This window comes from Xyrauchen texanus, chromosome 32 (genome assembly GCF_025860055.1).
Source record: "Xyrauchen texanus isolate HMW12.3.18 chromosome 32, RBS_HiC_50CHRs, whole genome shotgun sequence".
NCBI classification, from domain to species: domain Eukaryota; kingdom Metazoa; phylum Chordata; class Actinopteri; order Cypriniformes; family Catostomidae; genus Xyrauchen; species Xyrauchen texanus.
The window spans coordinates 12,321,378-12,335,582 of NC_068307.1; the positions used below are offsets into that span (position 1 = coordinate 12,321,378).

The 14,205-nt window shown below is 39.0% G+C and overlaps 1 protein-coding gene across 9 annotated transcripts in view; it reads right to left on the reverse strand.

The window, feature by feature from the left end:
* LOC127625912 (membrane-associated guanylate kinase, WW and PDZ domain-containing protein 1-like) overlaps positions 1-14,205 on the reverse strand; it is a 200,596-nt gene that overhangs the window by 53,649 nt on the left and 132,742 nt on the right. For 8 of the 9 annotated variants that reach the window (XM_052101367.1, XM_052101365.1, XM_052101361.1 and 5 more), the window contains 4 exons: positions 12,946-13,152; positions 6,677-6,893; positions 4,133-4,215; positions 3,405-3,440 (listed from right to left, as the gene is read on the reverse strand). In XM_052101367.1, the coding sequence (XP_051957327.1) occupies positions 3,405-3,440; positions 4,133-4,215; positions 6,677-6,893; positions 12,946-13,152 (543 nt within the window). The remainder of the gene's footprint in view (positions 1-3,404; positions 3,441-4,132; positions 4,216-6,676; positions 6,894-12,945; positions 13,153-14,205) is intronic. The other variant, XM_052101364.1, reaches the window with a different exon arrangement.

Sequence of the window (14,205 nt, forward strand, 5' to 3'; positions counted from 1 at the left end):
TTGGAGGAAAAAGGGTGTGGCTTGCAAGCCAAAGAACACCATCCCAACTGTGAAGCATGGGGGTGGCAGCATCATGTTGTGGGGGTGCAGTGCTGCAGGAGGGACTGCTGCACTTCACAAAATAGAGGAAGGAAAATCACATCATGAGGAAGGAAAAATATGTGGATATATTGAAGCAACATCTCAAGACATCAGCCAGGAAGCTCATAGCAAATGGGTTTTCCAAATGGACAATGACCCCCCAAACATACCTCCAAAGTTGTGGCAAAATGGCTTAAGGACAACAAAGTCAAGATATTGGAGTGGGCATCACAAAGCCCTGACCTCAGTCTGATAGAAAATTTGTGGCCCGAACTGAAAAAGCGTGTGCGAGCAAGGACACCTACAAACCTGACTCAGTTACACCAGTTCTGTCTGGAGGAATGGGCCAAAATTCCAGCAACTTATTGTGAGAAGCTTGTGAATGGCTACCTAAATGTTTGACCCAAGTTAAACAGGCAGGGCAATGCTACCAAATACGAACAAAGTGTATGTAAACTTCTGACCCACTGGGAATGTGATGAAAGAAATGAAAGCTGAAATAAATCATTCTATCTATTTTTCGGACATTTCACATTCTTAAGTAGTGATCCTAACTGACTAACTGACAAAAGACAGGGAATTTTTTGTAATGTCAGTAAAACTGAGTTTAAATGTATTTGGTCACTGGAAGTTCAACATGGCACCTCATGGCAAAGAACTCTCTGAGGATCTGAAAAAAAGAATAGTTGGTCTACATAAAGATGGCCTAGGCTATAAGAAGATTGCCAAGACCCTGACACTGAGCTGCAGCATGGTGGCCAAGACCATACAGCGGTTTAACAGGACAGGTTCCACTCAGAACAGGCCTCGCCATGGTTGACCAAAGAAGTTGAGTGCACGTGCTCAGCGTCATATCCAGAGGTTGTCTTTGGGAAATAGACGTATGAGTGCTGCCAGCATTGCTACAGAGGTTGAAGGGGTGGGGGGTCAGCCTGTCAGTGCCCAGACCACATGCCGCACACTGCATCAAATTGATCTGCATGGCTGTCGTCCCAGAAGGAAGCCTCTTCTAAGGATGATGCACAAGAAAGCCCGCAAACAGTTTGCTGAAGACAAGCAGACCAAGGACATGGATTACTGGAACCATGTCCCATGGTCTGATTAGACCAAGATAAACTTATTTGGTTCAGATGGTGTCAAGCGTGTTTGGCGGAAACCAGCTGAGGAGTACAAAGACAAGTGTGTCTTGCCTACAGTCAAGCATGGTGGTGGGAGTTTCATGGTCTGAGGCTGCTTGAGTGCTGCCGGCACTGGGGAGCTACAGTTCATTGAGGGAACCATGAATGCCAACATGTACTGTGACATACTAAAGCAGAGCATGATCCCCTCCCTTCGGAGACTGGGCCGCAGGGCAGTATTCCAGCATGATAACGACCCCAAACACACCTCAAAGGCGACCACTGCCTTGCTAAAGAAGCTGAGGGTGAAGGTGATGGACTGGCCAAGCATGTCTCCAGACCTAAACCCTATTGAGCATCTGTGGGGCATCCTCAAACGGAAGATGGAGGAGCACAAATTCTCTAACATCCACCAGCTCCGTGGTGTCGTCATGGAGGAGTGGAAGAGGACTCCAGTGGCAACCCGTGAAGCTCTGGTGAACTCAATGCCCAAGAGGGTTAAAGCAGTGCTGGAAAATAATGGTGGCCACACAAAATATTGACACACTGGGCCCAATTTGGACATTTTCACTTAGGGGTGTTCTCACTTTTGTTGACAGCGGTTTAGACATTAATGGCTGTGTGTTGAGTTATTTTGAGGGGACAGCAAATTTACACTGTTATACAAGCTGTACACTCACTACTTTACATTGTAGCAAAGTGTCATTTCTTCAGTGTTGTCACATGAAAAGATATAATCAAATATTACAAAAATGTGAGGGGTGTACTCAGATACTGAGACACTGATATAGATATATATATGCGCATGTATCGTGAACCGTTTGAGACTTTCAAAATCTAGTCACCCTACATAAAACGTGCTAGATGTGCCTTGGACTTCAATGACACATCTGAAGCTTTATTGGTATGACTGTTCATTGTGTTGCTAATGCATGATGTTAAAACAAAGAGAACAGAAACAACATAATATCCAGTAATTTATTCTGACTTTCGTTCTGCAAAATCATCACTGATTTGGTCTGAATAGGCCATAAAATTGTAGTGTCAAGTTTTGCATCACCCACATTTTCTTCAGAAAATTACAAAATCTAGTTTAAAATGTTGATTGGGAAAGCTGGACAAAGATTACAGATAAAAGGGTAACATCTACCTAAAGAAAAAGTTTAACAGTGGATCCTATCCCTCCTACATATCATTACAGTGACTCATCTCATCTTCTCTCTCTCTATAAGATCAGGTCTCTTCCGTGTGACTGGATACTCTCGTACCTACTGCCCCATTCCGCAGGCACAGCATCCATTTAATGGCTCTGATTTCTCAAATCAATAGCTATTGACCGTGCTCTTCCAATCAGCCCGGACACAAACATAGGGCTCTCAAGGCCACTGCCTGCATTGCCTAATCTGTTACTAATGATGAATCAGCCCTTCAATTACAAAGGCTCTCTGAACAGCGGCGAGAGAGTTTGTTGTGCTGGAACATAACTGATACAGTGCGCAGTGTCGATGGCAACACTGATTAAAGCAACAAATTATTCAATGATTTGACTGTCACTGTTAGTTCGATATAACGGTTTCAGATATTTGTATGTATAATACAAACAGAACCACTCCCAGCTGTGAGAGCTCTGAGTTAAACTGTGCACACTTCAGTGGTAGAAATAGTAACAATGAATATTTTATATCATGCAGTGCGCCTATGACAACACCAATGAACCTGGTTTGAAAGTAATGAAATGTGCTTTGCGGTCATTGCAAAATGAATAAAAAAAGAACTCTAGATGACAGCTATAATAAACCATGGCAGTGCAAGTGCATTGTGTGTAAATGTTATCCCCTCTGCACCGATCTTCGAGGTTTGTGTTCCGTTATTAGGTTAAAAAAAATTATTTACTCACTCTCATGTTGTTCCAAACCAATCTGACTTAATTTCTTCAGTGGAATACAAAGAGAGATAATAGGCTAATAATGTCATGGACCGACAGCATCATCAGTCTTTAATTGCATCTAACTACTCCCTTTGTGTTCAACAGAAGAAATAGGTTTATTTCAGGTATGGACCAACATCAGTGTGAGTAAATGATGACAGAATTTTCAAAAGTAGCTGGTTACAAAACAGCACAGAAGGGTCGTTTCTACTCAGACAACATGCAGACTGTGTCAAGACATTGGGAGAAAAAAATTTCCCCATGGAATTGTGGCCTACCTAGCTCATTGTCCAGTTCCTCTGTATGTACCCCTTCTTCTCGAGTAAAAGGGGAGCAGGTGTGCACAAAGCAGGGCGAGAGAAGAAGGAAAAGGGAGTCAGAGAGGCAGAGAGGGTTAGCTTATCAAAAAGCACATTACAGCTTAAAGGCAAAATTATCTAGATTGTGTCTTTGTTAATACAAAACTTCCGTATATGATTTGAGCAACTAGAATCAGGCCCCCTTTTCCCTAATGATCATATTTAGCATTCTTCCTGGGATGCTTTTTTGGCTACAGACATCACACATGGAGCTATCAGAGGTAAATTGGTTGTAGAGGTGAGATTCAAGAGAATTACTTGTTTACGTGAGAAGATTTAATATAATCCACACACTCCTTGCAGTATTACAGCAACTGCCCTAGTCAGTCTGCCATAAGGTGAAAATGGCTGCTAGAGCCAAGACAGCTCAAAAGCGCCATCTGCAGGCCATCATAGGATTGCATTGGATGGACTTACTGCAGTGAGGGGCGTCTACCGTGAATGAGTTTGATTTATGGGAGATTTAAGGGTAAAACCCAGCTCCAAAAATCTTTTCCATGTGTATTAATAATTTTGAAATACATTTATGAAAAATATGCATAAAAGCACATAACAAACACAGTTATGAAGGCATGTAATTACAAGCACACCATAAAAAACACATTCACATGAGCAAACAGGATAGAAACATAGTCATGTGTTCATACCATCATCTTCACATTCCTCTAGGGGCTTCTGAGGTTTGTCCAGGCATCGGGGGTCTATCCAGGATGTTGTCTTTGTGTTGTGACTAAGAACATTTCAGAGCACAGTGAATTAAACATTGTTCTAAAAAAAAAAAAAAAAAAAAAAAAAAAGAGAAGATGCCTGCAGAACAACATCCTGTGTTCTCATTTCTCCATCCCAGCAGGCAGGAAAACATATACTAAAGATATCAAAGTTTCGTATGTACATCCTTTTCTTGTTATTTAAAAAAAAAGTCCAGAAGCTATATCTAAACTTAACAAAAGGCATTGCAACATCATCTTTAATAGTCCAATCAATATCAATAAATCCATCTTTGTATGTATTTATTTAAACAGCTTACAGGAATATTCTAGGTTCATTTCAAGTTAAGCTTAATCATCAGAATTTGTGGCATTCAGGGTTCAAGATTAACGCTTGTCCAGGACAAGTGGATTTTTGAAGGGGCAAGTGACAGAGAAATGTACTTGCCCGACCGGACAAGCAGACTGAATACAAACGTCAATAACAAAAAAATAAACGGCTATATTCGTGATAGCCTAGGCCTGTGTCACTTATTAGAAAGTTCATATTCTTATTCCGCTGTTGAAAATGATCCAGAGTGCATGATTTTATAATTCGCTAGCGATCTAGTAACAGCTGCACCCTGTTTGATTGACAGGCAGTGTATGTGTGTGCGGAACATGCTCACGCTAATGTGCACCTGAACGGTCAAATATATTTCAAAATTCCGCCAAATGCCCATCTTGGTGATGTATTCATGTAAACACAGAGAGTGATGTCTAATGTGAAAGTAAACAGTGGAGATAAAAAGCAGATTTGTATTAAAATGTCGGACTTGTAAGTGTAAATGTAAGCTAATAGACCTGCTGCTGTCTAGTGTGTCATTGTACAACTCAAACATTGAAGAAAACATTCACTGCTCTTGACTGGGTAACTTTAGTAGCTTTAAAAAGTATTAATGTACTATAATCATACAGTGAAGACCAGTAGCAGTTTTATGTTGCATTTCATTCTGAATGTTTACTTGAATACTTGATAAAAACTCTTAAAGCTGTAAAAAAAAAAAAGCACAGAATTTTCCTAATTAGTATTTTTTGTTCTCTTATTTTTAATCTATTTCTATTCATTGCTGTTTTTTATTATTGTATTAATGTTTGTTTACTAGACTTGAATAATTACTTAAGAACTTAAAACCATTTTTTGGTTTTTGAACCAAAATTGAGAACCACTTCTGACTATTGAAATTTTGTAGATGGTAGATCTTGCTGCAATAACATGATGAAAAAGTAGATCTCATTCCATAGAACTACGAGCATCCCTGCTGTTAGTGATGGTGATGGAGCCTTTTTTTTTTATTTGACTACAATATGTTACATAAAATAATTATCATATGACAATAGCCTCCTCCCCTACCCAGTGCAGTTTACATTTCTGTCACAGAGAATTGAGTTGATTGCATAGGCACAATATTAGGTTGGGCATCTGTCATAATTTTAGAAAAATATACAACATAAACATGTAACTTAAATGTCATTTTTTCTCTCCGGACAAGTAACTTTTTTACTCGGACAAGTGAATGACCAATGTACTTGTCCGGAGGACAGGCACATGACAATGTTTAATGTCGAGCCCTGCATTTTTTTTTTCTTTAAAAAAAGAAAACATTTAAGGTTACAGTGAGTCACTTACAATGGAAGTAAATTGGGTCAATTTTTGGATGGTTTAAAAAGGCAGAAATGTGAAGCTTATAATTGTATAAAAGCATTAACTTACATTCATTCTTCTGTTAAAACTCAAGTGACAAGTCCAAATTATTTTGTTTGCTAAAAAATATTATGACACAAATGCTGTTCATTGAGCTTAACTTGTATTGAACCCAGAATATTCCTTTAAAGGGATAGTTCACCAAAAATATATATATATTTATCAAGTCATCTTTTACTCAAACTTATTTTGTTTCAAACCCATACATCTTTCTTCTGTGGAACAAAAAAGGTGAAATTTTAGGGACTGACAGCCATAGTCACTGTTTACTGTCAATGCATCTTTTTCTCCATACAATAAAAGTAAATTGTGACTAAGACTGTCAGTACCTAAAATTCTGCCTAACATCTTCCATTGTGATCGAATGAATAAAATAATTCAAATGGGTTTGGTACAACATGAGGGGTGAGTAAATGACCACCAAATTCTCATTTTTGGGGGAACAATCCAAATAAACCAGCCTAAGCTGGTTTGCTCATCTAAGCTTGTCTAAGATGGCCTAGCTGGTCTGCCAAACCTGGCAAGCTGGTTATAAGCTGGTTTAGCTGGTTAGCCAGCTGAACTCGCATCCTGACCAGCTGACAAGTGCCCAAAAATCCTTCTAAAACCAGCAAACCGACCAGTCTGAACAGACTGGGAGACCAACTAATACCAGCAAACATCTTAGGCTGGTTTAAAAATTGTTTTTGTTTTTGCTTTTTCAGAAGAAACGAAGGTAGTAGGTAGTTCAGGGTAATTACTCTATAAAGTAGACCTCTCCGTTCTCAGTGTAGGCCATCTCCCAGTTATCGGGCAGAGGCCCCAGAGGGTCCTCTTCCGTGGGATGGCTGGGGTGTGTGTGTGTGTTCTGAGAGCTCTCCGTGGTTGACGCCGAGGTGATGTGGAGCCCGTAGGGTATAACTTGGTCACGGGGAAAGGGCGGCACGGAGGGGTGGTCGTCCGGTTCACTTGAGTCTCCTGCATATACACATAAAATTAGAACTCAAACATACAGTCTCTGTTCACAATCTCTTATCCTATCCCAGCTTTACATGCAGAGACAACTTTAAGAAAGCCACTAGTATGCTGATTCCCCTATACCTGACCAGCAATACCTAGCAACAATGGCTCAACCAATTACATGGGTTTGCGGTGGGGATATCTTTTGTCTGACCAATTTCAGATCAGGGGAGTGTTTGGTGAAACATTTTATTTTTACAGATCTGTTTGATGATGATAGTGGGACCAACAGCATATTAGGTAGCGCATAATGTTTTGGCTCATCAGTACATACATTTATACACACACACACACACACACACACACACACACACACACACACACACACACACAAAACCGTTCAAAAGTTTAGGGTCACTTATTCTTTTTTTTTTTTTTTTTCACATTATAGAATAATAGTAAAGTCATCACAACTATGGAATAATAGAAATGGAAATATGGGAATTATGTTGTGACTAAAAAAAATCTAAAATAAATCAAAACTATGTTATATTTTAGCATCTTCAAAGTGGCAACACTTTGACTAGATTTTGAAGAAATTACAATTTTCTAAATCATCTTCTTGAGGTATCATGCTGGGATGCTTTTTAAACTGTCTTTCCCATCTATCTGCTGGGCACTTAGTGGCTACTTTTCTTAATTATTCGATCGAAGTCATCAATTTACATTTTTTTTTTTTATTAAATAAATTAATATGTTGGCACAACTATATTTTTGATCACAAAACTAATTACAAACATTTAAGCATACCACTTCAGATCAAAACGTTGATAAGATCATGAGAAACATTTCAGGCAAGTGACCCCAAACTTTTGAACGGTAGTGTGTGTGTGTGTGTATATATATATATATACACACACACACAGTGCATCCGGAAAGTATTCACAGTGCTTCACTTTTTCCACATTTTGTTATGTTACAGCCTTATTCCAATATTGAATAAATTCATTATTTTCCTCAAAATTCTACAAACAAAACCCCATAATGACAATGTGAAAGAAGTTTGTTTGAAATCTTTGCAAATTTATTAAAAATAAAAAAATAAAACAAAAATCACTTGTACATAAGTATTCACAGCCTTTGCCATGATACTCAAAATTGAGCTCAGGTGCATCCTGTTTCCACTGATCATCCTTGAGATGTTTCTACAACTTGATTGGAGTCCAGCTGTGGTAAATTCAGTTGATTGGACATGATTTGGAAAGGCACACACCTGTCTATATAAGTTCCCACAGTTAACAGTGCATGTCAGAGCACAAACCAAGCCATGAAGTCCAAGGAACTGTCTATAGACCTCTGAGACAGGATTGTATCGAGGCACAGATCTGGGGAAGTGTACATAAACATTTCTGCAGCATTGAAGGTCCCAATGAGCACAGTGTCCTCCATCATCCGTAAATGGAAGTTTGGAACCACCAGGACTTCCTAGAGCTGGCCGCCAGGCCAAACTGAGCGATCGGGGGAGAAGGGCCTTAGTCAGGGAGGTGACCAAGAACCCGATGTTCACTCTGACAGAGCTCCAGCATTTCTCTGTGGAGAGAGGAGAACCTTCCAGAAGAACAACCATCTCTGCAGCACTCCACCAATCAGGCCTGTATGGTAGAGTGGCCAGACGGAAGCCACTCCTCAGTAAAAGGCACATGACAGCCCACCTGGAGTTTGCCAAAAGGCACCTGAAGGACTCTCAGACCACGAGAAACAAAATATTGAACGTTTTGGCCTGAATGGCAAGCGTCATGTCTGGAGGAAACCAGGCACCGCTCATCACCTGGCGAATACCATCCCTACAGTGAAGCATGGTGGTGGCAGCATCATGCTGTGGGGATGTTTTTCAGTGGCAGGAACTGGGAGACTAGTCAGGATCGAGGGAAAGATGAATGCAGCAATGTACAGAGACATCCTTGATAAAAACCTGCTCCAGTGCGCACTGGACCGCAGACTGGGGCGAAGGTTCATCTTCCAACAGGACAACGACCCTAAGCACACAGCCAAGATAACAAAGGAGTGGCTACGGGACAACTCTGTGAATGTCCTTGAGTGGCCCACCCAGAGCCCAGACTTGAACTCGACTGAACATTTCTGGAGAGATCTGAAAATGGCTGTGCGTGCACAGATGCTCCCCATCCAACCTGATGGAGCTTGAGAGGTCCTGCAAAGAAGAATTGGAGATACTGTCCAAAAATAGGTGTGCCAAGCTTGTAGCATCACACACAAAAGACTTGAGGCGTTAATTGGTCCCAAATGTGCTTCAACAAATTATTGAGCAAAGGCTGTGAATACTTTGCAAAGATTTCAAACAAACTTCTTTCACGTTGTCATTATGGGGTATTGTTTGTAGAATTTTGAGGAAAATAATGAATTTAATCCATTTTGGAATAAGGCTGTAACATAACAAAATGTGGAAAAAGTGAAGCGCTGTGAATACTTTCCGGATGCACTCTATATAGAGAGAGAGTTTGGAATAATGTACAGATTATGCTGTTTTGGAAGGAAATTAGTACTTTAATTCACCAAAGTGGCATTCAACTGTTCATAAAGTATAGGACATTACTGATGTAAAAAAACCAGCACCATCACTATTTGAAAAAAGCCATTTTTCATCAAATCTAGGCAATATTTCCAGCAGCAATCACTCCAACACCTTATCCTTGAGTAATCATAATAAATTGATAATTTGGTACTAGACAATCACTTGCCTTTATATCAAACACTGCTGAAAGCAATTTGGTTCATTAAATGAAGCTTAACATTGTCTTTATGTTTGAGTTGCCACAGCATAGAATAGACTGGAATGTCTTAAGGTCAATATTATGTCAAAAATGGCAACAACAAAAAAGAAACCGCTTTAGAAACTCATCAGTCATTCATTGTTTTGAGGAATTAAGGCTATACAAAAAAAACTGAAGATTTCATACAAAGGTGTACACTACAGTCTTCAAAAACAAAGGACAGATGTACAAATAAACAAGAGGATAAGTACATCAGAGTCTCTAGTTTGAGAAATAGACACCTCACATGACCTCAGCTGACAGCTTCATTGAATTCTACTCACTCAACACAATGCACAACAGTAAAGAGGAGACTCAGGGGTGCAGGCCTTATGAAAAGAATTGCAAAGAAAAATACACTTTTGAAATAGAAATCAAAAAGGTTAGAGAAGGCAAAGAAACACATTGGACAACAGATAATTGGAAAAGAGTGTTATGGATCTTAACCCAATTAAGCTTTTGTGGGATCAGCTAGATCTGGACAACCTGACAGCTAGAATGCCAAGGATTTTGCAAATCTGCTGCATGTGGAGGATTTTTTGATGAGAACTCTGTAGTTTCAGAAGTTCTGACATTTTTTTTTTGCAGGCAATCTCAACGCTGTGCATTACAGGGAAGACATCCTCCTCCCTTATGTGGTACCCTTCCTGCTGGCTCATCCTGGCATGACCCTCCAGCATGACAATGCCACCAGCCATACTGCTCGTTCTGTGCGTGATTTCCTGCATAACAGGAATGTCAGTGTTCTGCCATGGCCAGCGAAGTGACCGGATCTTAATCCCATTGAGCACGTCTGGGACCTGTTGGATCGGAGAGTGAGGGCTAGGGCCATTCCCCCTAGAAATGTCCAGGAACTTGCAAGTGCCTTGGTGGAAGAGTGTGGTAACATCTCACAGCAAGAACTTGCAAATCTGGTGCAGTCCATGAGGAGGAGATGCACTGCAGTACTTAATGCAGCTGGTGGCCACACCAGATACTGACTGTTACTTTTACTGATTTGTTCAGGGACAAATTAATCAATTTCTGTTAGTCACATGTCTGTGAAACTTGTTCAGTTTATGTCTTAGTTGTTGAATCTTTTTAAGTTCATACAAATATTTACACATGTTAAGTTTGCTGAAAATAAAAGCAGTTGGAAGTGAGAGGACATTTCTTTTTTGCTGAGTATATATATATATATATATATATATATATATATATATATATATATATATATATCATACACACATACATACACACATACATACATACACACATACACACATACATACATACATACATACATACATACATACATACACATACACACACACACACACACACACAGTTTATATGCTATTGCTAATGATTTGGAAAGTGGCAACACACTTGCTGCTTTCCTAATATGGACTGTAGGAAGACAGTGGGGGGTTAAGTCCCCCATCCCTTTCACTTCCTGTAAACTTTGTAGTGATCAAACACCATTTACACTCTTGTATCCCCAAACACACTCACATACCAACACCTGGCAGTCAAAGTGAATCTGAAAATCTGATTTTCCAACATGAAAAACCAAATCAATAGGAGTGTAAACAGTAAAAATACTTAACCTACTTGAAGAGGTGAGAAATATAAACAAATAGACTCTCAACTACTTTGCATGACCCGCCTGCTTGAATTAGCCATTTTAAATCAAACCACTTTGCAGAGTGAAAGGTGTGAACCTGTGTGAATAGAATGGCTTATTGCCTATTTTAAATCAAGGGCCCTAAAATTAACTTGGCTATTGAACATAAAACACAATATATAAATATTATAATTCATGTAGCATTTCAGTACATAGCCAAAACATTTCTGAGATTACAGTGTAAAGTATCGATCAGAAAACAGTTATAATGCCTAGACAGAATCTTAGCCAAGTATAATTACAATTTACTGCCTGACAACATGCTTTTAACCAACCTGATTTTCAGTGTCCATGATTGTGTACTGGTCAAATCAAAATTTACCCTATTTACCTTGACCGATCAGTACACGTTATTCCAAATAAAAAAAATATTGTCTTCGTAACCATTAACCAAAATGTAACAACTTGACATTACTTTCCTTTTCAGCTGATGTAACAAATCCCTCTTAGTGTACATTAACATGACAATGATGTACTGAAAAGTTCTTCCTTTGCATTTTTGAAAAGTTTCACGTACAGACGACAACGTTGTCAAAAGCAGGTTTGTCTGGATGAACAATTAGGTTGCTTTATAACTACAAGTGACACTGGACTATAAAGCAAACCACCTTTTTAAGGACTCCAACTGGTGATCTCATTTTGGTCCGTTCGCCCTGGAGGTAAATACGAAGTTCTCGAAGTTCATGCCTATAGACTGAACACGTAATACACGTGTGCATGACATCATCGTTTTCACAAATTCTCATTTTTGTATGTTTACATGGAGAAGATTACTGCATCGTTTGCAAAAATGTGCACTTTGAAACCTGTTTTCAAAAGTTTGCGTTTTCAGGCTCCAAAACGCTGTTGTTGTGTAAACGAACATCCAAAACGCACAAAATGTTTTCCGTTTCAGTTTTCGTGTAAATGGCCCCTTACTCTTCAACCACTCCCCTCCAACCACCAGGTTTCATTCTGTTATGTAATGTCAACTTTTCACAATACAATCCATTTTTAATTACCCTTTTTATCCTGAATTATCAGTGCATATTATTCAAAATAAAATAAAAATAAAAATTTTCTTTAATCAATATGTAACAACTTGCTCCGCCTTTGAAATAACTTTTAAGCTGACATCACAAATACCTCTTACTTTTCAACCCCTCCCCTCCATCCACCATTCTGGAGTGTAAAAGCCCACTTTTCACAATCCGATTTTCACAATGGATTAAATTAAAAGCCCTGCCCTTACAATTTTCCTCTTTGAATATACTGTTACAGAAAAACTGATTACTGTAAAATATTATGTATTTTATAAGTTTGTGAATGACTTTAAAAAATAGATGCATCCTTAGAAGACAAAATGCAACCGATCTAAAAGCACAGTAACTGTCTGATCAACAAATAAAGAATAAGAGTCCATCTTGACGCTTTCAAAAACAACAAAACCTTTTCACCACAGCCAGATGGCGCTAGTTTCCCCTTCCTCTTGTAATAATAATGGCAAAGGTGGGAGAAAGCAGCAAAGAGGTACTACTTATCTCTTTTCCCATGTGTTAGACAGAAACACAAACAAATACAGCCATTCCAAACTGACCTGTGAAGCTACTGTTCATTTCAGGAACTTCATCATCATCCTCAGTTTCTGTAGGCACTATTCCAGCATTTTGCATCTCATTATAAGACTTGGTGCGGCGTGGAGTTGACTGCTGGGAACCAGGAAGGCTGTCTTGCAGAGCATCACCAGTAATCACTTTCCCACTAGGGGGCTGGCTGGGTGGCTTGGGTGTTCCATAATAGTTACCTAGGAAACAAGAGGATATTACCACTATTTAGAGCAGTAAGGTTGCAAAACCCTTTTTTTATTTTGATGTTACATTATGAAGGTGTCTGGGAGTATTGTTTATGGGCAGTGAGTGTGCACAATGGGCAGAGCTGTCTTTCTGAAATGAAATCCCTTGACATCATTAAATTTGAGTGATACATTTAGAGTTCAGCCATGCCAGGCCCACTGATCAACCTTAATATCAATTAGGGATTTCATTTTAGTGAAACCCCAACGTAGCACTACATAGAAAGAAAGGATTGAACATTTAACTATTAGCAGAAGAATCCTTTTGGTTACATGTCATTGTTACATTGCAATATCTGGAGTGACCCGTGTATTTTGCATTGTGTACATGGTCACAGAATATTATCTCTGAAATGTACAATTCCAACTAAATAACAAGGACATTGTAAACAAATTTAGAAGAAATAAGAAGTATGCAGCCTTGCAGGGTAGGATCAGGCTTGGAGCACTCCACATTGGTGGTTAAATACTGCCCAGCTGAAGTGCTGCTGTATCAGAGATGTGTATGGCTCTGGTTAGGGGTGTGCAGCGAAGCCATTTTCTGTAACAGTATTTGTATTTGTTCATATGTCAAAATTATCTGTATCCGTATTCGGATAGAACCAGGTGTGGGCGAGGCTTAAACCGGAAGTGCATTAAAACTAAATGAAACGCCCAATTTTAAATGTTACTCTTACGTTTATAGTTTCTATTAATATAATATACCTCGTGTAAGTATCTTCATAATAATAGCCGATTATTATTATTATAGAATTATTATTTAATTAAATTTAGATTTTTTTCTTACCAGATGAAGCTGAATTTGTTGGCCACATTAACTGTGGGATATGTTGTTAACTTTGGTTTCTCCTGGTGTTTCTGATATTAATATCTGCCTGAAACAAAATTTTCGTTCATCTGTTCATGTATAGCAACATCATTCTGGAGGCAGGAGGTGCCAAGCAAAATGTGGATGTCATGCACAAATTTTGCAGTACAATACAAATTAGAGCATTAATAAAAATA